Source organism: Anopheles maculipalpis, chromosome 3RL (assembly GCF_943734695.1).
Source record: "Anopheles maculipalpis chromosome 3RL, idAnoMacuDA_375_x, whole genome shotgun sequence".
Taxonomy (NCBI): Eukaryota; Metazoa; Arthropoda; class Insecta; order Diptera; family Culicidae; genus Anopheles; species Anopheles maculipalpis.
The window spans coordinates 4527501-4550843 of NC_064872.1; the positions used below are offsets into that span (position 1 = coordinate 4527501).

The window sequence follows — 23343 nt, forward strand, 5'->3', positions numbered from 1 at the left end:
CAGGTGTTGGGGGTGTGCTACCTCGTGATGGTTCCGCACCTGGTACTCCAGATGCTCCTAAATTACCGCTAGATGATGATCCCTTACTTGTATATAGCTTGGATGAGCGGGCCGCCGATGCCTGCAACGAAACAATCCCACGCAAAGGATGTGGAAGGACCATCAGCATCAGGAACAGTGATCAGAGGGTGACCAACACCAAGCCTTACCTGCATTCGTATGTGTTCTAGCTTAACGGGACTGGGAATGAATCCCACTTCACAGCCTTCTTTAACCAGTCGCCCAATCCACCAATTATTGTCGTATTTCTCCTGCAAAACCAAGCGTGTCGAATGAAGCTCCAGCCCCAGAAGTCCAGTCCGCCGGCCGACTTACCTTGATATGAAGAAAATCTCCCACCTCGAACGATACTGCACTGCCGTGCACCGGCGAGTCGTCATCCAAACTGCCATCGTACGAAACATTCGTCCTCACAGCAAATGCAACAGGTTTACTCTGCGATAGGGAAATCGGCAAATGTGTCGTTAGTGGCGGCTAGTGAGATGGCACACGGGCGGGCAGGATCGATGATTTACTTACCCTCGCTTTTTCCAACTGACCCAGCGCCTGACGTTCCTTCTCTCGCCGAAGCGATTCCTTTTCCTCGTCTAGCGACAGATCGGACGATGGTTGAGAATAGTTGGAATCCGCTGAACCCTGCGAATGAGCGCAAAACGCAACGGAGAAGCAAGTCAATCGATTTTGCAAACCAAGCGCCACCTCGCTCGCTACTCTCACATCTCTAATCGCAATCGAAACGCAACTGCAACACGCAAGGTAGGGCAAGTCCCTTTTCTATCTGGGGGAGAGACTAGGGATAAATATAGGGCAGACTATGTAGCTCGTAGCAAAGGAGGATGTGTTGTGCGATGGGTGTTAAGTGTCTATCTATACGGCAAGGACCCATGCCTGCCCCGTCAGTGTTGTCGATGTCTACTTGCTCTTGCACGAGGCCCTTTTGGCCACCCGCTCTCGAGCATACATCAATCCCTTGTATATACAAACACACGCAAACACACACTAGAAGCTAGGCGCAGCGCCTCAAGTCTACAGCTAGGCGCTAGTTGACGCTTCTCCAGCTATAGTTCCATGGAGGTTTTTTTTACGAGTGTCGGGTTTTTGTTTGTTATGGAGACTATTTTTAGCGAGCGCACCAAAATGGCGACAAATGGCGAGACTGGGCGACACGCACCGGCAACAAGCAGAGATCGCAAATCGTAGCCCTTTTTCCTTGCAAACAGTGGGCCTGTTGGAAGGGATGTCGTTGGTGACCTGGGAGTGCGATTATGATATTTGCCTTATTTGCGTCGACACAGGCCTGGAAGACGGAAGACGTGGGCGACAAAAATTGGCACTTTAGAGCGCGTGTTACGCGTCTTTTATGTTGCTTGTAGTAAGTTTGGTAGTAAGTATTGCGTTTTTGAAACGCCATCATTGTGTGTATCTATAGAAGCTAAAGTCCTTATGGAATCGGAAAAGTATTAATGTCTAGGATGTGCTCTTAATTTTCTTTCGTTTTGTTTAAAACGATTCACCAGATCTTGCCTCATTTGAAGCGGTAGTTCGATAAACCTTCAAAGAAGAATATTTAACTAAAGATTCGAAGATTCATTGCTTCTTCTTGATCAAAGTGTACCATTAAACGGAAAGTTCTTCATATTTTAGTAGATTGTAGCTACTTAAACTATAAAGTGGCTATGGAATCATCTTTCACGGATTGGCGATGGATCTGGAAAAAACGTCACCAGCTACAGACTTTCATCAGAACAACGCTCGATGCCTCTGCAGTCTGCTCCCAGATAGAGACTCTGTGCTTGTGACATACTGATGCAGGCTATGGAACCCATCGTCCCAAACCACAACCTCAGCTTCCCTTCTCTCCTCTTACCTATTTTAAGTCACATTAGCATAAGTAAGAGGAATCCCGTCCTACGTTTGTTTGCAAACTACATCATCCACATTGTTGGAAACAACAATGCTGTGATCCTCAAATTTTCTTTTTGAAACCTGTACGTCGTCCTTACATGTACCCCACTTTTCTTTTGTAAACTTGTTTTTAAGTTGTTTTCAATAAATAATATATTATTTAAAAAAATCAATGTACCATTCAACAGAAAGCTCTTCCAATTTTAGTACATTATAGCTACTAAAACTGTAGGAAAATTAAAAAAAGTAGCTTGAAAGTAAAGAATGTTTTCGCCACATTTTTATGAGATTTAATGTATATTAAAGTAATGCATCGCTTCATTCTCGTTTTCTCACATTGGTTGTGCTGTTTTGCTAGTTTCTTAACGATTTTTAATAAATGATCGATGGGCTCCTTCTTCTTCTTGGCTTAACGATCTTCTAGGTCACGTCGGCCATCGAAATGGCTTACTAGACTTGCCGATACCACAGTAGTTGGATAGTCAGTCCTCACTACGGATGGACAGTCCGGATGGGATTTGAATCCCGGCCCTGTCGTTTGAAGACCGGCGCCACTGTCGCCTTTACCACCGAGTCCTATAAATATTATTAAGATTTCATATCCTGATAGTCGTTACACTGTGCCACGAAGCCATTAGGCCGCACATTCTGATACAAGTTAAATACTCCTTTTAATCAGTTAGCATGCTCTTAAGCTTGCTTGTTCTTAAACATGCTTTCCAAATTCACTTGACACAGCTTTGCACTCTGAATTGGGGAGCATTATGTTTGTTTTGCACAGCTCCAATGGAGCAAGAGAAGACAAAAAAAAACCTAAAGAAAATATAACAAAAAGTGTGATTTCTATACTACTGCAGTACATTCCCTCTGCCTTTCCGCTGTATGGTGCAGCTGTTGCATGGTGCTGTGGTGTGCAGCGTATGGTTGCTCCTTTTTTCCCCTAGGAAAGCCGGGAAAATCCCTTACAACGGTCACGAGAAAAGCCTGTAACTGCGTGTGTGTGTGTGTGTGCCCAGCGTTACTAGTATTTGTAGCAGTAGTTCGCGTACTTCACTGCGTTGTTTGCCCTAGCACCAAGTAGTTGAATAGCGTACAAGTAGTGTGCGACCCTTGGTGGGTCGCTTCAGGGGCTTTATTTGCATCCGGTGTTACACCCCGTGTCAGCGCTCGGTGCTGGAGGGTTCATAAATTTTAGAATATATTAAACGATGACAAAATTTATTGCAACATTTTACTGCAGAAATTTATTTCCCCACCGTTTTGTTCCGCGCCTCTCAAGCCGGCAAGGCAAGGAAGTGCAGGCGGAAGTGAACCACACACAGGGAAAGGCAGGATAATTTCGCTGAACATATTATGTGTAGTTCTTTCCGTTTTCCGTTTTTAGGAAACATGCTAACAACAACAGCTACACAACACTGCAGGTGCAGGAGCAACGTCGGTGCATGGTGCAATCAAGCGCATTGCAATTGCCATCGCACGCTCGCTCCACTCGTTCTCGCTCTCTTTCGCTCACAGCCTACACCCCCAAAGGGATTGCGCTTTAGCGCCACTTCCGGAAGTTGATACGGCGCGCTCTCACCGTTCCCCCTCAAATGATGGCTATTATGGGACATCGTATTAGGGGCCGTGCTTGTTTTTTTGGGGCAAAGCATGTTTGTGACAGAGGAGGCAGAGACAAAATAAACATACATGCATCTCCGCTTCCAGCTCAGGTGTATAACAGTAAGGAGTGAAGAATGGAAGACGAAATAAAAAGGGGTGCAGCAAGAAGTAGGGCCTTGCAGCCTTTAGGCTAGCTTTCGGCCCCGAGAAATTGCTCCTCGACAACGAACAACGACACCGGAAGAAACATCATAACAACCGGGAGTTATTCGGAACCACTTTCATTGTCGTCGGGACTGTGGCAGCTCCCCATTGGTGTCTCTCTCGCTCACTCGCTTCTTTGTCCTCTGCTTCTTCGTGGTTGGAGACTTCTTGGGTTATTCTTTTTGGTAATATATTTTTGTGCTCCAAAATCGCTGCACGCCCCGTAATTGGATTTCCTGTGACGGTGTACCTTCTCCACTTTCCTGCTGACTCCTAGAATCTTGAAGGGGGCCAACTGTTCAAGGCCCATCGGTGAATCGAGCTAGTCGGGTGCTCAACCCGTAGAAATGGAATGCACTTTCGCAAGGTGGTGGCCATTATTTGGTTGGCTTAGCGGCTGTCTTGGGGCATGTGACGTGAGCGTCTTAACGTCACACACGGGGATCACAGTGAGTCACAAACATTCCATTAAGGCGCGCTTGGAACGGTTCAATTTATCATGTATTCTCGTCCTGTTCTCTTTTTTGGCCTGTCGGAGACATGCCGGTGGCGGAAATGATAGGAATTTGGCAAGATTCTATTTCGAGCTAATTATCCGGCAAAATGGAAATTGAACCGGATCGTAATCGAACCAGTATTCGGAGATTCTGCCATGATTTCCTGTCTGCCAGCTCGAATGAAGATGTCACGGGACAAATTTTGGGTCAAGCTACCGACAGCAAACAGCTCGCAAATAGGTTGCCGAGACCAATTTTGAAGTCTAAGTGGATAATTAAACATTCCTCACGATGCAGTTCGTGTCCGAGTTTTTGGAACTGCATGATCGAAAATAAACCACAACCTCCATCACCAGTAGTAGAATTGCGATTCTCGGAATCGTTGTTGGACCATTTCCATAAACAAAACACGATTTGACAACGAGTTGACTTGCTGTCAATGTGTCAATGTGAGGGTTTTTCTTTTAGTGACGCTGTGTCGGTTTTAATGGCGACTGAGCTGGCATGCTGATTCACAAGCAATATTTGCCTTAAAATAACTCTCATGCACAACTATGATGGCGATGATGGCAATGATGATGATGAGGAAGTGCAAAATGAGACTTATTTTCAGCAACACCGCGAAGGTACGCTCCATCGGCAATAACATGTCAGTTATTTATACGTTTGGAAACACATTTTGTCGTGTCTAAACAGATAATTGGAACGCTAAACCGAGGAGGTTGTCAACATGTTGTCAAGCGTTTAGTGTACGATAATAGTGAAATATGATAAAATTATAACTTCCACACATTACACACTCTCTTTTCCCCCTTCTCTCTCTCTCTCTCTCTCTCTCTCTCTCTCTCTCTCTCTCTTACTACGTATCGCCTAATAGCTTTTTTATAGCACAATTGCATTAGCTTTGGAAAGACTTCCGTTTCCGAGGACCTCCTCCTTCTTGATGTCCTGGAAGTGGACGAACAAAACCCATCCGGCAAAACTAACCTGCGTAAAGAGCTTGTTGTAGCCGGCGTTCTGAAACGACGAGTAGCCCAGCCCGAGACCGATGCCACGGGACTCCCGATGCCCCCCGGACACGGACGGGGCATCCGATGAGGCTCGCTGAACCATGGGCCGTTCAGGCCGCCAATCTTCTTCTAGACCGGATATTTTCGGTGCTATTCCGGTATGCGGTCGCGGTCGCTAGCGTGCCTGCTCCAATACGATCGACGTTTGCTAATCGCGGGCGCCGCGCACTTGCGTACACTACGAAAATGCGCCACCGGGTTCCGTGTGTGAGACTAAAGGTGCGATCTCACGCACCGCACCGAAACATTCGCTACTACCTTCTTCCACACACTACTAACAGGCAAACCCGAACTCAAACATTAAGTATATGTGTTTTTTTAGGCGTTTATCACTGTTGTCACTGTAACTGTGGCCAAGTATTCACATCACCTGATCACGTTTCGCGAAATGACACTAAACGATGGCCCAAAACACTGACATCATGACGTACACCATCACCTAATTCTGCCAACCAACAAGAACAACAAAACGCGGAACATTAAGAAATGCAAAGATTAATCGTCTCATCGTCTGACCGGAGCGGAGCAATAACACCTGTCCACAGATAAACAATTGCAAAGCTTCATGCAGACACGCGTGTACACTGTGTCCGTGTTCTGTTTTTCACCGTTCTGTTCCTCACTCGCCGAAACGCGAAACAAGATGTGATCGACGACGACGATGGAGATGTGCAAGATGTGTCCACAAATTTGCGACCGTGTGTTCACTGTTCGCCGTCCTACTGCTGGGAGAATGAATGGGTTCACTCAACACTCAGTGAGTGAGAGCGTGTGAGAATAGCTGTGCTGTCGAGTGTCTCACACAGTGAGAAACGATATCAACCAAAACACAAAATGACATAAAGCTGCCACATTCAAGCGGGTATGGGGTTTCGAAGGGAGGAGGGGTGTGGGGGGAGGGGGTGCCTGTATTCCGCAATCCTCTTACACACTTGTGCACGGTAGTTCGGTGACTTTGAATAAGTGCGTATGGTGAGAGGCAAACTTGTACACTCTCGCTGGCGCTCACACTCGCTCACAAGAAATGTCACCAAAATGGGTTGCTTTGACAGCATTGGTGAAATGTGAGGTTAAGTTCGAGCATCTTGTACACAATTTGAATTAAAAAAGTAACTTAAAATTCATTAAGGCTCCTCACCATTAAGCAAGAGCAAGTAAATACATAATTTATAGCACGATTAAGTATGTTTTAAAGCACCCAGTAAGAATCCAGCTGGTAAAACAGTCATCAAGAAACGCTGCTTGTTGTTGGCGGTCTCTCTCATTCTCTCTCTCGCCATGAGCCAAGCAATTACGAAAGATCAAACCGATCTCATCTCATATCTTAAGAGCACTATTTCTCTTTGCTATCTCGGAAGCTTATTTCCACAATTCCACTTCCCGCAAATTTTTCCACTTCGGTTCCCCACTCTCGGAACGCTTCCCATCACCGTTACCGTCATCGTCGTCGTCGTCGTCGTTTCGAGTTTCGTGCAGCAGCTCCTCACTCACCAGTCCATTTTTCATCGGTTTTTATAAACAATCGGACTATTTTTGGAAACTTTTCCCTGCATTTTGCCCTGCAGACGGAGCGAATGTACGCACTCAAACGGAACGGATTGATTTCGTGTTACGCTCGACGAAAACTGGCTGGCTTTGACCTCATTATGTGTGTCGGTCTGTTGGGTTTTCAACATTTTAAATATTTAAACCACATTATATTGAACTAGATATTGCAGAAGAATAACAATCTATATTGTACTAAACACTCAAATCTGTCGAAAGTATTTTTTCACACTCTATAAAGCACTGCATCCTCCCGATTATCTTGCTCGCCTGTGTCGGAAATTGTATTCTTTTACACGTAAAATCACAAACACACATTGAAAGATGCTTGTGCACAGGCACACATACACACGTAGGACAACAACACATACAGCTGGCTGGCGCTGGGGCATGGAGACAAACACATCTACCAGACAGCCTTGCAAAATTTACTGCTCAATTTCCTCGTGATTAGATTTTGATTTCCACCTTGTATGAGTTTTAAGAATACATTGAAGACCTTACTAAACGTTTCAGAATAATCACTTTCTTATTTAAAACGATCGTTTAGTTTAGTTTTTGGAAAGGATAATAAGAGCACGCTAAAGCGCACTTCTTCACTGCTATTTATGAAACTGGTTACAATACATTTCCTCCAAAATTCGTAACACAAGGCAAAGCCTGCCGTTTTGTATCCGTTTATTTTCTTCCGCAACAAAACCGTACACATGCACGAAAGAACGGAACACGCTACGGTGCGAGAAACCACGTTACGGGGACAGGCGCGTCTCGGTCGGTTGGTCGTTCGGTCGTTGGAAAAGCCCCAGGAAAATTTCACACCCTTTCGCTGATGGTCAAGTGACCGTTTTCTAAGCTGCCACATGGAGTTTTTGATGGTGTGGAAACAGTAAAAAAAAAAAAACACAACCGAAACTATATGCTGCAACACCCGAGAGCACCATGGAAAACCGCACCGAACGGGCAAGGCAAAAAAAAAAACACCCGACCACGTCAACGTTGTTGAGAAGGAATCATTTCTTCCTTCGTTCGGTGCTGTGAAAAAATCGGACTAGGAAAACACACAACGCTCACTGGGAAACAGCTTAACATGCTGGAAACATGGTTTCGAAATCGTTTGCCACACACGGTGAACAATTTTCACAAACTTTTGCACGGAGTATCGTGACTGCCTTGCCCTGAACGCACTTTTTTCCTCCCTGCTGGTTGCTGGTTTGGTTGAATTGAGCTTTATTTTTTCATCATCATTCTCCCCCGAATACACAGACGCACACACACACACACAAACACACACGGTACGCACAGAACGGGCTCCGACGGGCGAGTATACTGACGGCTGACTGGTTGCGGTTTTTCGCTCTCTGTTGGTGAGAATTGTGCTCGGTTGCCTGCTCACCGACGTTTGCACTATTCTACCAACTAGTCAAGGAGTGCTGTCAGTTGTGCTGTCAGTTTATGTTGAGACGCCTCAAGTAACGAGAGAGCGAGAGCAATACAAAAGTACATTGATTGATGAAAGTGTTATGAGAGGGAGGGCGAGAGGGGAGGAGCGGAAGATTAAAGAGAAGAGCGAACTGCATGAACCTCTTTGGGACCATGTTTATGCCTGCTCTTATTATCGCTTAGTACGGCGTCAGAAGAAGTAATGGAGGCGCCTGGTGCGCGGTGAAAAACATTCTCATTTGCTCCGTTTTGGAGCTCTTATTGTTTTGGGATAACGTTTTCGTGAGAGATGGAGAAACAGGGAGAGAGAGCGATCACCAGAGCAGGAACCGGAATGGGTGGAACGGGTACCGAAATGAACGTAATAAATGAGTGTGTGCTGAGACGTGTGGACGTCTCGGGGATGACTGTAGTTCGAGCGTGCTGGCTCCGAGGCTGTGGTGTGTAAGTGTGTGTGTGTCAGATTATTTATTTTATTTTCGAGCTGACTGCTTTTGACAATCGACCGGTACAGGGTGTCATTGGAAGAAATTGTTGATAATGGACAAAACTATTAAACATAACAATGTAAAGATTTCAATAGTAAAATCACACAATCATTTAGAATTGATAATATATTTCATTTGACTTTACTTCATATTAAACAAAAAGCATATGTTTGCCCCAATAAGAAACAATAATATGCTGATAACGAGTTGTCTCTCGGAAGTCAAATCACCCTGTGTCTTGGCGCAGGCAAGTACCTAAGATACGCATGCGCGTATCGATCCAGTGATACGGCTACGGAAAAGTGTAAAACACGTAGCAAAACTATCAAATCATGCAGACGCATGAGCCCTTGTGTCAATGGGTAGTGTGAGGAAAAACCGGAGGCCTTCTGATGCGAAAGAGAGACAGTGAGACAGAGTGAGAGCTAGTGGTCGACGAAGAAGCTGCAATCCGTCAATCCGACTAGCGCTCTCTGTTGGAGTTTGGTTCAAATTTTTTGAGCTTTTTGCTGATGAGTGATGTTCACGAATGAACACTAGCAGTGAGGTGAGCGAGTGTGAGAAAACCTCTCACTAGAAAGGGATTTGTTTTGCTGTGTTCGTGGAAAGCGTTGCTTTCTGCTCGAGATGGATCGTTCTTCCTTTGCCATCACCTCTTTTCTTCTTGTTTCACCCTGGCCAAAACCATGCTTCCAGATGGGATTGGGCTTTGAAGTGTAAACCCCCGTTCTAGCGTGTCGTTCGTCACCTGAAATGGCTCGCGGTTAGAGGGCAGGGTAGCGCTTACAATTAACGATAAAAACGTGACGCTCGGAAGAGTGTCATGCTGCACCAGAACCACCTGGATGGCTGGCCACACATATTTACTCCACACAGCTACACATTAGGTTGCGTCATTAAGAACTCACTTCAGCCCTATGGTTGTGTGTGAGTGTGTGAAGGCAAACCAAAACATTTAATTAACACCCAACCACCACTGTTTGGCACTTTTGAGGTGGAAAATTAGATGAATTTATCAAAATTTGCATGACAAATGAAGCGTATTGTTGGGGCGGTTTGTACCGGGGAACGAACCGACTACAGGCAAAGACAATTCCCTTTCTCAAGTCTTTTGAAGGGTTTGCAAGCTTGTAGTTTAGTGTTTCTTACCCCAAAATCGTTTTATTGACGATGGGTTGGTTGGCACAAATTGTCTTCGGGTCGGTCGGAGCATCATTAGGAACAGCAAGGCAGGTCTGCTTCATGCAGGTCCAATACGAGCGAATGCCTTACTATAGCGCCATAAATATGCTGCCGATATCATTTACAAATTATTTTTATGATTTCATTTTATCGATATTTGATGCGCTCCCTTCACCATTGAAGCTGGAAACCCGACCACAATGCCAGCGTATGGTACCGTTGTCTGGTCTGTTCGTGGCTTCGTTTTTCCGTTCCTTCTTCTTTCCGCTCCACTTTCATCCAAACGGCCATCGATGGGTTCCTTAGCCTCTCAGGCTTTACTCTTCCGTTTACTGCAATGCCGATATTGTGAACCTCGTACGATATGCGTCCCCCATTTCCACCGCACTTTTGCCTCTCTTTCCCTTTACCTCGTTGTAACGTTTCATCGGAGCGGAAAGAAGGGATTTGAAGCGTTCGTGGAGCTGTTTCTTTTTTTTTTCTTTCTGCCAATCGTCGCCATGACCCGCACATGGAAATCACGGAGAGCTGCCCATTTCGGATATTCACACGATACCATGCAAGCAAACCAGGGTGAATGTGTCTATATCTCGCTAGTTAAGGCACGGCGTAGGATATGGAATTCCTGTCCCGTAGGCGAAACGGGCGCAGAGGATTTTGGCGAGCCCGTTACGAAAATACGGATAATGAGCGAGGTTTCTTTTACCGAGCCGTTTGGTGAAGTCATTTGATGACTGCGTAAATGGGCAAGCGTGTGTATGTGTGTGTAAGTACTATGAGGGCAAAGTTTACGATCGGATGCGGTTCACTCGTTAGCATGTATGTGCGTACAAGGTTTGAAATGCAATTCAAACTAATTTTAACTGCCCCTAAGCTTTCCAACGAATAATCGGCGTGGTACCGTTTGTGGTTGTTGCTGCATTAGCTGATAAACATTGAATAGGTTTTGAGCAAAACTTTAGATCACTTTAAAGTGCTTGCACATGACAAAATAATAAGGACAAAATAAAGAAAAAAAAATTTTAATGGAGGCGCCTGGTAGTTCATACATTTTTAAGCATACATTATTTTTATATTAAAATATGCTATAATTATAACAAAAACACGAGTTTATAGCAAAACTGAACGACAATCACAACGTACTTCGCGTGTCTTGTTTAGCAATCCGGTCACGAACGTTGCCGTTCAAATAGGCTGCAGCCCGAATGCCCACTAAAAGACCAATTGCAGACAAGGACACGGTCACACATAACCACCCATTGACATAGTGCTTGTAGAATAGTATCGTGACAGTGTACCAGTTTTACTGATAACGCTTTGATCCCGCGTATTTTCTTAAGCTTTTCTAGCTCGTTCGTTTGCTAAATAAACAAGAGTGTGAGAAGAAAGTGCATTTGACTTAGTTTAAAATTCTGCTGCTAGGATTTTGTACTATGGAAATTCTGAATGAGAATACCCTTACGGTCGAACGAACTATAGGGATTTATTTGTAACATTGTGTAGCTGTACGAAACGAGTACCAGGCTTGGCAATGGCAAGCCGATACTTTTAGAAATGTAGCAGCAGAGAAGAAATTCTTCTTTAATGGTATTCAGTTCTTTGCAGGCTCGAAGCAAACGTTCATACGCTTACGAACAAAATCTACAATTCCTTTATGATCTGCAAAACGTTGTAATACAGAAAAGAGACTCTTAAGACGCCATCACCGAACGCTCCAAATGATAGCACAGTTACACCTCGTGGTATCACAAAAGCAAGTCTTATTGCTTCATACGATAAATTGTGATATTGTGTGTTCATTTATCACAATTTCTACTATTATCCAGTAAACCCCTGCACTTCCATCACCACTAAACTAGTACGGGTAGAAAAATAATAAATTCACTTCGCACAGTTCAAAGCACAGCAATTAAAGTTCATTTGTCCGTCAGCAAAGCTTTCAGATTTTCAATAAATAAAGCCACACGAGCAAAGACCCCTTCGGCAGCAGCACTTGCTATGACATGAAATATCATGCCGGCAAGGAACGTAAGGCCACGATCGTAAACATTGGAGAAATGTTCCTCCTGCTCACTGCGGGTATCGTGTGTGTGTGTGTGGTGAGTGATTAATAAATCATCAACCTTCCAACGATCTTACCCACGATACGCCTGGTACGATCGGTCCAGCAAACCTGAAGCAATATGTTTTCCATGCGCGAAAAAAGCGAACGATTTTCCCTCTTGCTTTCTCACCGTCTCGTCTGAACATCAATCGACGCTATGTTCCAATGATCGGGCGTGATGCATTACGATCGCGGGCCATGTGTTACATACATTCAAACGCAAACGCCGCTTTTCAGTTTCATTAACCGTGTAAAGCGCACCATCTGGTCCGTCCAGGGGTCCGAACACGAGCACGCATGCGAATAGTGGGTAAGATAAACGTGCCCCTGTCGACCGTAGGGCTGTGGGGAGATGTTTACATCATAACGTTTTCCCCTACCAATAGACAGATCGATCTATCGCCCTGCGAAAAAAGTTAGCAAAGTTTCGCTAATGTGTGTGTGCGATTCTCTCCGAAGATCAGTTGGCCTGGCCGCTCTGAGCGGAAGTGTCTGTTCTAACAATGTCGTTCGCGCTATAAATATTGAAGTGGTGACATACTGTACGGGATCGTCAATGAAGTGAAGCTCATTTACACAAACACACACAAACACAATGTCTTGTACGATCGGCACAGTGAGTATGAGTGAATAACATTTCGGGTGGAAAAACAAGGAATAATTTTGGTTTTCGGATTTTGTTGTATGTGTATACAAGCGTAATGAGTAGGTGTCATTGGATTGGTATATAAGAGGACAATGGCCACTCTGCTGACCTCTGATATTTATAATTCTTTTGGAAAAGTTTTCGTTATAAAAATAATACAATTATTCAAAGAAAATTCAATCGAATGACAAACATTAAACCAAAATAAAATGAAAAATTGTTTATGTATCCATTTTCCATTTTATTTTACTATTTTTGAGAGCCTTTTATGATCTCATTTTGCGCCGATGACAGCAGACACCAGACCGGGATGCAGTAACGATGATGTCAACGAACAAATGGCGACCGACCAGACCGACAAAGACCATGACGTGTCCTATTCCTGCCAGGGGGACACTATGCAGATGCAGTTAAATAGGAACCAAATAATGCATCTCTAAACTGCAGCATTTTGACGCTTTTCTGCTTTCCTTCCCATTGAAAAGGTTTAATGGCCACGGTTGCATACTTTACCATTGAATTTGTGGAAAGCAAAGCACCCCAAAACGTTTTTACTGCAGTCAATCTACCAAAAAAAAAAAAAATATCTTCATGGTGAGACAGTTGTGTGTGCTTTACTGCAAACGTATATTAAATTTCCCAGTAATAGAAGTAATAAAAACCTTAAACTCTTCTCTTGAGAAGGAGAACAAAAAGCCAGTAAGAAGAATACTCGATGGGATTGGCTCCAGCGTGACTGAAACGTGTCTGCAATAACGGCAGTGCGTGATTTACATTTCGAAGGACAATTGATTCGAATTGTAACACAAACAGCGGGTTCCTCCGTCCGGTTATTTTTTTGGCAGCCAACACGGCCAAAACCCTACTTTTGCATTCCATATACGTCGTTTTTTTAAGGGAATGGGATGTATCAAAGCAGAAAGAGGGAGAGAGAGAGAGAGAGAGAGAGAGAGAGAGAGCAAAACCCCCGTCAAGGCTGGTTTCAGACATCGATGCTGACTTCTGATGGTTAGGAGAACACAAAAAACGTGACAATTTTAAGTAGAACAGAGTAGAAAGGACTCACCAGAAAAAGGGGATGACTCATCGCTGAGATTAAATAATGACAATGCGCATATGCGTACGTTTTTAGTAAATCAGAGCCATTCAGTGCTTGATGATATGTCACGGAGCATCTTTCTTGTCGTATGTTTTATCGGAAAAAGGAGATTGCTTTCTTATATTTTTCCTAAAACACGAGCAGCTAGGAAAATTCACTAAAATTATTTTCCAATTTCAATTGTGTTTTCTCACTGCTAACAGTGCAACGCTGATTGCGTCAGCAGAACATGCAGCGTGGGAAAGCAAGTACTAAAAGTGCATCATCGAACCTAACTTCCAGCACCGTGCATCGATGCATTCGAACTCGAAAATGGACGGCAAGCGAAGGGATTAAGTGCGGACGGTAAGGAAGTAAATGTTAAGTCCCGCTTGCCAAATTCCTTCGCCCCACTGCTCTCCATCGTGAGGACAAATTCGAGGACATGTTCGCATTTCTTTTCTTCGCCACCGTCACCATCAGAAAACACAGCCGCACAACGGTTGCAGCAATTGTCCCTCCCGGAGGGGGAGGACCTGGGAAAACAAGGTTGGCAGACTGTATGCAGGCCATGAAAGCATGAATGAATTTCGAACCCATTTGACACCCACTCGAATCTCTCTTCAACCCACGCACACACACACACAAGTCGTCGGGGGTTTTCGTCGTTGTGGGAGAAGAACACAAAGAAAGGAATAAAGGGTTTAACGCCAATAGTCGCAATAGTAGTCGTAGTGGGCAACACTAGTTGGTGCGATGATTGCTGTTTTGGTTGTAATTGAAAGAGTTTAAATAAACTTTAAGAGACTTTATCATTTGTACTCATTTTCGTTTGATTCTACAGACTAAAGCTTAAGGCAATTTTAAGAAACTTTTCCAAATTCGATATTTTATTTTTTTTATTTTTTTATTATTAATTATGATGGTATGTCGCCGTATTATCAACAAAATGTGTGACTGAAAAAAGAACATCAATAATAATTCTTTTCCTCGTTATTCTTTGCCTTATCCCGGGCATGCTCGGTTGGTGAAATTCAATATGTTATCTTAGAAATTGGCGAAGTTAGCCTCCGTAAAGGGTTTTTCTTTCGCTTTGGCCTCAACCTGTGCTGATTCAGACAATTTTTGTAAGGATTTGTTTAATTGTTTATCTTCTTTTTAACTGTGTTGGACAGTAGCTGTTATTAATCACATTTCTTATCGATGACTTCGAATTATTGAATTAAGGTAGCTTTAAGGAATCTTTTCTTGATAGTGGCAGGCTTTCATTGATTTTGCAATAAACAGCAGAGTATCATGGAAGCTTTAAGGGACGCTTTTTAATTTCATTAATACTCTTTAAATGTAACGAATAGAGCGTAAGGCATCTTTCAAGATACCTTACTGGGGACATTTATTGTAACTTATTGAGCTCAGAGCATCCCTGATCATAATATTTAATCGCTTTTTTTTCTTACGCCTCTGTTTACTTACCCGTCGCTTTCGCATAAACGGTGGTTTGTAGGTGGTATTGTGACGCTTGTGATGATTTTTATGCCGTAACATTTTGATTTTTTGAGCGTTGTTTTCTTTTTTAACTTCTCTTTGTTTGAATCACGATCTTTGAATCTGCGCTTACCGCTTTACACGCATCCAACACACGCAAAAGGGATCTTTCACAACGCACCCTTGAAAACGAGTGGCAATATTTCTAAGCTGGGTGGTGATGGGTGGGGGTGGGGTCTAGAAAAACAGACCCAAGTACCGACGATCACACTACAAACCACACATACGCACACGTTAGACACAGAACCAAAAACGCGCCTCGGTAGAATATTCACAAATATTTGCCTTCTTCGCTTCTTCCGCTGTCACGCCTACCCGTTTCGCCCGGTTGAATTAATTGTGAACGAGAGCAGGCAGTAGCGCAAAACAGTGACTTAGCCGCAAATAAAATGGGAACCAAACCGGGACGACCCGTTTGCGTACACATGCACTCACGAGCTATTCAAGCGAACGACATAATTTCGACGACAGCGACGCGAACAAAACCGCGCAACAGATAATGGTATATTTTTGTGCCATTTAATTTGCACCATCTTTCAAACTGACGGTGGTCATTGCTTCACTAACACACACGCACGCACACATACACACACTCATTAAATTATTCTAAATAAAATGTTGTAATGATCGACTAGAAGCTACTTTTTTACTGCTACAAAATAAAAGATGAGTAATGTAGTAATTTGCACACTAAAAAGGGCACCAAATTTGTAGTACAAAATCAACACTGGCCAGCTGGTGGCAACGGGGAAAATCGACAAACAAAAATAACTGACAGCTCGATCGTTTAACCACCTCCCCCCCCCCCCCACACACACACACACTAACACACACACAAACAAACATTCACCCTCGAAGCCTCCAGACGGTCGTGTAAATAGTGGCGATCGTGTACGCTCACTCACTCACTTAGTGCACTTCCGATAAACCACAATTTCCATCAATGAATTTCCGATCATCTTCCCCTTTTGCTCAATGATTCGCACGGCAGCACGTCAAGCGAAGGAGAAAACTCATAAATATTCTGCAAAAATGCGACCTTCACACTGTGTGACCGAATCAAATCGCGACACACGCTGGCACACGCACGCGGTGAAAATGTGGTGCGAACAGACACACTCAACTCACGATCGAAAGGTGTGTGGCAAATGTAGCTTACTCAACCTTTAAACTACGCTTTTTCCCAAAACACACGACACACGACACCTATGGAATGAATGTTCCAGGGATTCCGATAAAGGAAACCGCACGTCAACTAACTGTCGAACGGGATGGATGCTATCGGTGGACACCAAACTGACCACCGTCACTGACCGGGGCTTGAGATCGGCTCAAGCGATCTGCTATGCTGCGTTCGTGGGGCCGTTGAAAGACCCAGACTGATGGTTAAAAATAAAACTCTCGACCCGACCGAACAGGCCGACCACTGCTGGTCTCATCAACTCATCCCCGGTCTTTTACTCACACATAGTACACATCTGCGAGGGGGATCGACGGATCGTCTTTCAAATATTTGCCTGTGCCCGTGGCCTGAGGCAATTTTGCGACCAAACAGACAACGACGCCGTTGCGAGCGAGACTGATCATCTTGAGGGATGAGTCTTTAGATGAGCTTCTGTCAGCTGGCGCGGTGGTGAATGTTTGATCGAGTGAGAATGTGAGAGCGAGAGATAAAAAGTATGTAATACTTTGATGTATTGTTGGCTGGGTTAGGGTTCGGAACGGGTTGTGTTTTGCAAATAAATAACGTCTAGTCTTTAGACTTAGGAATCGATAATTCTTTGTGAAAGTAGATTAGTTCAAACAGATATTTCAAAATATGTCAAAATGAGCATACTAGCTTAGCCGAATTGTTCGATATTGAAGTCATTTTGTAAAGAAAGCCTTTGTTAGAGACAGAAGCCTTTTGTTCTTCTTCATTGGTACTACCATTAGAGGTCTTGACCTGCTATAGCCCTTTAACTCACAGCCAAGTAATCAGTCCTACGTCTAGAGCTAAATATTGCAGACATAATCTACAAACATATATCCCAAAGTTCTGCGTATGAGAAACACATCGGTCAGCCTGGTGATGTTGTCGACTGGTTTGATTACTTAGATTGGTTGTTAAAATGAAAATTTGAATAAATTTTCATTAATAACAACTATTACAGCACCTTAGCAGCGTAATTCTAAAAAGGCACTGAGCTTCTTGAGGCAGAAAATAAAAGGTTCGATATAAAAAAAACACTCATTTAGACCCTTAAGACAATCGAGATGAAGCTTCCGTGTAATTCTCGAGACAATTACTTTCCCTGATTAATCGGTTAAGGTTCGATATCTGGCCCTATCACGCAAATAATCTTTCGAGCTCACTATCGAACACGAATCACAATCTTCATCCACTGATGCTCAGGTCTAACTGAGTTGTAGTCTCTTAACGTACTTTTCTAAACAATTTAAATGTGTTAGTGACAAACGAAATGGATTTAAAATAATTTCATCTATGTATCTATTCATCACACAAGTAAGTAAGAAATCACAAGAAATAAAGATGAATTTTCTCTAGTTTTTTAGCTTCTCTATACCTATAAATCTATTTCAGAATAACTACCAAAACCGTTGTACGAGCCCTATTTGAAATATCATGCCGCTTGTACGCTCTGTGTAAGCCATGTTATGCGGATTGCATACTTTGTTGATTTCAATTTCTCTTTAGCCGCAGTAGCGACCTCTGCCGGGGCGCGAGCAGTTTTCTTTTGGCGAACATTTTGAACGATTCGAGCAGATGTGCTACCATTCGATCAAATGTCCGTTAACTGTACAAGTTTTGGACGCTCAAAATTTATTTAAAAATACCTTAACTATATAAAAGTAAAGTATAATCAAATTTTGACAAATATACGAAAATAATTTCAAAACAAAAAACCGATCAAGAGTTTACACGCTTTATGCACTCTGCACCTATGAACGAAAGATTAACGAGATATCCCCCAACGCTCTCTCTATCGCTCGCTGTGTGGTGTGGCGAATATGTAAATTAACAAATTGATTAGCAGTTTGTGGCAAAAACGCTAAACACTCATACGTACTAACCCGTGTAAAAAATATGTTCAAAAGATGTGTAACAATGTGTCGTTTTTGTTGCGCTGTGCTGCTCGATTGCACTGTTTGCACTGTTTGCAAAATAGTGATGGCTTCATACAAGTACGTAAACGAGCACTCTCCGATTGGTTACGTTAGAACTTATATCAGCACACAAAAAATACACACAGTAAACAACAGATATACAGAGATAGGAAAAAAATGTTACTTCTTCCCTCGAAGTGAGGTAAAGTTTTTGGCAAAGAGGTGCCAATTTGACACATTTAATTAGCCGGCATTAGACGCGCGGTTTAAGAAGTGAAACCAAGTGCAGCATCGCCATCGCTAAGCATTCTGACGATGGACGTTCGCAGCGTGAGTGATTATGCTTTAGAGGTGAGCAGCATTTTTGCTCCGTCACTACTGTCTGTTAGGAGCTTTTTTTTTTTCTCGCAAGAGTTTATTTGAAGTGCGACGTATCGCTTGAACAGAGGGTGCAAAGAGAACCATCAATCTCTGTTCCAGCGAAGTTCAGGGTAAGAGATTGACGTGGTAAAGTATTGATGCATTTAATTGGAATGCAGGCTTTTGCGGCTTTAAGGGTAGTTTGGAGATGTCTCATTTCTGACTATTTGCTATTTTTTAAACAACATTGAATGCGATTTTATGCTTCAACTAAAGCGCTTAAGTAATCTCTTTAATAAAAGTAATTTTTCTACATCTATGTGTTATGGAAATCTATTAATAAATCTTTGCGAAAAGTTGGACTTTGAAAAATCTATTCTAAACCCCTTTTTCTATACAATATATACAACGACTGAGAAACAGATGTAGAACCCTTTTTTGTTTATATCTAAGATGAATATAAAGTCAATCAAATTCAAACACGCGCTACACAGCAGCTGAACAATAATAAAATAGAGTAAACGAAGTAACGCATAATGATGAATAAATCTTTTTACCTTTACTCTCTCTCTCCTGTGCCCGTTTTAGATTAGTACACAAACGGAGTTACAAGCTTTAAAGGTGTGCTTTGGGGAAATACAATGTTCGTGCGTTTAGGGAAACATAGAATGGATGGAATAGTTTACGTGCTCGTTGATCGAGCTTTAATTACAGCTGTTCGAGATGATAGTTTTTTGTGTGTGCAGAAATTCTTCAGTCTTTAATCCAGGGCTAGAAGACCATCAACGTTGTCTGTAACTTACCTATAGAAGCGAGAGAAAGAGAAAGAGAAGATAGGAAAAAAGGGAAATTAAAAATTGAATTAGGAATGTGTTTTTTTTTTGAAGAAAATGTTTTTATATCTATTATTTCTAATACAATTTCTTTCACTACTTGTACTCGTGCTGAAAAGTGTAACTGTCATCAAAAATAAGATCTCGTGCGCCCAACGTGGGGCTCGAACCCACGACCCTGAGATTAAGAGTCTCATGCTCTACCGACTGAGCTAGCCGGGCTGGTGATTTTCTCACCCACCGTGGTGCAATATGGACAATTTTCCCATTTTCCCAATTTTCCCAATTTTCGCCGCATGCAACCCCACCTATAGTGGGAGGTGATGATGATGATGCTCGATCGTAGTTGTTGTTCGTTAGCGCTTGCGCTTATGAAGAGATGTACGAGAATGATCATTGTCGTGCAAATGGGGTAAGTCTGTCTCTCTTTCTCTCTCGAGCCCTCAGTTAAAAAATACGCTTGTAACGCTAAGTGCAATCCGTTCGACATTTTCCTTCCCAGAAATAACAGGGAAACACACAGAGAGAGCACAGGAACCCCTATTCGGGAAACATGTGAACGGTGTGGACTAAATTTAGAGGAATATTTTGGAAATCGAACGTACTTGACGCGAAAGGTAACAGAGATGAGTGGGTGGCCGAAAATGAGTTTTAATTTGACTTGAAGAAGAAAAAACGACGTAAATGCTTATTTGTCCGATCTCCTTGAATTTCTAAAATGAATATTGTTTCAGTTTTTTTTTAAACTAAGTGAAACCTAAATAGATGCTTTTACGATATACTTAATAAAAAGTTCATATTTTTTAATGTGAACTTTGCATTTTGTTTTACCGTAGTCATTCAATTCAATTTTTATTTTATTTATTATTTAAATTTTAAATGTTTTAGTTGAAAATTTATTGTAATTGGAAAACCAGTGTACCTAACAAAGGAACAAACGAAGGCTAAGTAAAAAAATATATATTAAAGATTGATAAACTCAAGATGAACAGCAAGAAGGGATAAATTAATAAACACTAGATGAGAACGAAGAACGACAAGTAAAAAGAAGAAGATGATAATGCTTTTTGTATTTAAATTGTTGAGTGTTATTTTTACTTGATTTATATTGTTCTTCTATATTTACTTTCATTTTAATCATGTGCTGCTCTTTACCAATTATTTTTACATTAATCTGCTTTTATATTTTTTTTAAATTGTCATCAATGCTTCTTCTGTTTTATTTTTGCAATAAAAGTTTATTTGTTTCACCAGGTTTCACCAGTACAAAAGGTTTAACTTCTCATCCCTGTTTCCTACTTCGGCCATGTATAAGAATAGTAAGACAGGCAAGATCAACAACACGCTGATGCAGTAAGTGCATCAGAGCATCAAAAGCGACATGCGTTCGTCTTACATAAGAGAGTACTTAATTGAATGAGTAAAACCCCTTTCACAGCATCCTAACGTTTGCAGACAGGCAAGCAAGCAAGCTGGCATACGTCCACCTAGTCCATAAGGTCTCCTCCTTCTTAGCATATGCAACGGGAGCATAGTCGATTCCGTTCATTCAACCGACATTCGACCGTTTGGTAGTAGGAATTTCCACAAAATACACACTCACACACACACACACACCGAAGCGCATACTTTAGGGGGTTTCTAGTTTTGTGGCCTACACAGGCCTAAGCACGTAATGCTATTTTTGGCATCATGTCCGGGCAGCACGTTCCGGGATGCCTGGTTGTCGTATGAGCATCGTGATCACATTACATTGCACACAGCGACAGTGCGGTGCATTCGATGATGCGATGTGCTGTGGTGCATTTATTCGGTTAGTGGGCGGTCGGTGGCGTATGAGTAACCTTCCCTCCCAACATCAGTGTCATAGAGTGGCACGTGCTGTCATCGATCATAAAAATTTTCCAGCTGTGTGTGTGTGAACTAGGTAGCGGTGCATTTTCCAGCGATGCAAGAAAACATAGAATTCGGTGACTGATAATATGCGGTACAGGTTATTGGAGAGTATAATTAGATTTAATTAGAATTCTATGTATTCTTTGAGGCACACAGAAAATCTCTTTAAGATCCCACCAAATGCTCCAAAAAAACTGCACTACAAATTAAACCATGCATTCATACTAAAATGAACTGCAAAACACGCGCGCATGTCACGGTTAGAAAACTAATATAATCCACTTTAAGGCTACCAGACCGCAAAAACCATCGACAACAAACAAAACAAAAGCAAAACATCCAAAATATTCAACTGCTCGCGAACAAGTTTGATGCAAAATTTGGTGCGCAATAAAAAAAAGGAAGTTTTCTCTACAATGATTCCAACGACTGGACGGAACCGTTTGAGAGGATCAAACCCGAGTAGCCACCCGCAAAGGAATGGGACCAACAGCAACCACACGGGAGGATTGTCGACAGCGAAGGCCCCGAACCGGCCGAATCGTGAGCACAAGAAAATAAGCATGAATCATTAATCTCCTACCGCAGACAAGGCTCATAAAGATAATTAAGCAATTTCGGCGCGTTGATCCTCAGCAGGGCCGACCGTCCACCGGTTGTGCTGATTTGGTGGGTTGTGGTACTGGAGGATTTGTTGCAGAAGTAAAAAGTGCATCACAAGTGTCCGATGCCGTTTGCAACGAAACTCAAAATTGAAGGTTAACACTCATGCCCATTTGCGGAGGCCAAGTTGCCAGGTCGTTGTACACAGAGTTAACTGGAGTAGGGGAATTTATTTTTAACCCTTTTTACATGAAGTTTTCGTGTTATTTTTCTTGGCAGGCCTTCCACCTCCTGCGAGACAAGATAAAACGAGACGCAACCCTAGTTAAAGTGCGTTCCGTACCGGCCAACGCACCCCAAAAGCGTAATAAATCGAGCTCGATCTGTCTCCCATCATAACGAGAGGCAGGATTGCTCATATTTTCCATACGCTCCCTTGCCCCAAAATTCGGCTCGGGAAGTGTGTTTGTATGCGTTTTCAGCTGATCACCTATCTGATGACGACGATCGTTTGGCTTCCGTAAGCGCAACCAAGAAACGGAAGCAGCAATTGAAGCCAGAAGCGCCATCACCCAGAAAGACACCAACTTAGACGTATGAATAAATCAACCACCCCACTTGGTACTGAGGAGCAAGAAGGAGGGATGGATGGACGGAAAATTAAAACAAACTACCACTGAAGAAGAGCGAGAGAGAGAGAGAGGCGTCTGTTTATCCACTTTTCCGGAATGAAAATGAATCTTTAGCAGGAGAAGGAAAGGCTTTTCCGATGTTTTTCTTTTTGTTCACAGTTGATGTCCACATGTGTCTACGAGCTAGTGGGGTATAGAATTTTCCACACATATTCCCGCTCTCCATTCCTAGTACTCGCTCTCTCAATACATTGCACAGATGAAACGATCAAACCATAAGAGTTATGGTTATGAATTTTGTAAAATCTAGCACGTGCTTGGACGTGGAGGATGGCTCGTGGTGATGAGATTGGACCCGACACGACACGACTGGCGCCAAAACGGTAACGGCTGCGTGGCGTGTTTGTACGTGCGTGTGTACTAAACGAGCGTGAATTAAATCGACACTCACAGCTCGCCACACTGATGGTTTATGGCTCACTGTACTTGGACGAGATGGGAACAAATATAAAACAAAACTGAGCGTGTATTACAAGGAGCAGATA

General features: G+C 42.9%; 4 protein-coding genes and 1 non-coding gene across 9 annotated transcripts in view; 2 read left to right on the forward strand and 3 right to left on the reverse strand.

The window, feature by feature from the left end:
* The window catches only part of LOC126564216 (uncharacterized), a 444146-nt gene that overhangs the window by 366057 nt on the left and 54746 nt on the right, over positions 1 to 23343 (reverse strand). The gene's annotated exons all lie outside the window — the stretch shown is intronic.
* Positions 1 to 23343, forward strand: part of LOC126564527 (protein kinase C and casein kinase substrate in neurons protein 1) — a 424303-nt gene that overhangs the window by 121715 nt on the left and 279245 nt on the right. The gene's annotated exons all lie outside the window — the stretch shown is intronic.
* LOC126564234 (voltage-dependent L-type calcium channel subunit beta-1) overlaps positions 1 to 23343 on the reverse strand; it is a 97272-nt gene that overhangs the window by 7565 nt on the left and 66364 nt on the right. Inside the window, exons 1-5 of one of the 4 annotated variants that reach the window (XM_050221222.1) lie at positions 15295 to 15374; positions 580 to 696; positions 376 to 495; positions 210 to 311; positions 1 to 121 (exon numbers count right to left, since the gene is read on the reverse strand). In XM_050221222.1, coding sequence (XP_050077179.1) covers positions 1 to 121; positions 210 to 311; positions 376 to 495; positions 580 to 696; positions 15295 to 15366 — 532 coding nt within the window. In that variant the 5' untranslated portion in view covers positions 15367 to 15374. Of the gene's footprint in view, positions 122 to 209; positions 312 to 375; positions 496 to 579; positions 697 to 5255; positions 5467 to 15294; positions 15375 to 23343 lie in introns of those variants that run through there. The other 3 variants (XM_050221223.1, XM_050221220.1, XM_050221219.1) reach the window with 3 other exon arrangements.
* LOC126564444 (mucin-2-like) overlaps positions 13349 to 23343 on the forward strand; it is a 363283-nt gene continuing 353288 nt past the window's right edge. The window contains exon 1 of the mRNA XM_050221499.1: positions 13349 to 13352. The gene's annotated coding sequence lies outside the window, so the exon portion shown is untranslated. The remainder of the gene's footprint in view (positions 13353 to 23343) is intronic.
* Positions 19817 to 19889, reverse strand: Trnak-cuu (transfer RNA lysine (anticodon CUU)). The gene has a single exon. It is a non-coding gene; the product is annotated as a tRNA-Lys (tRNA).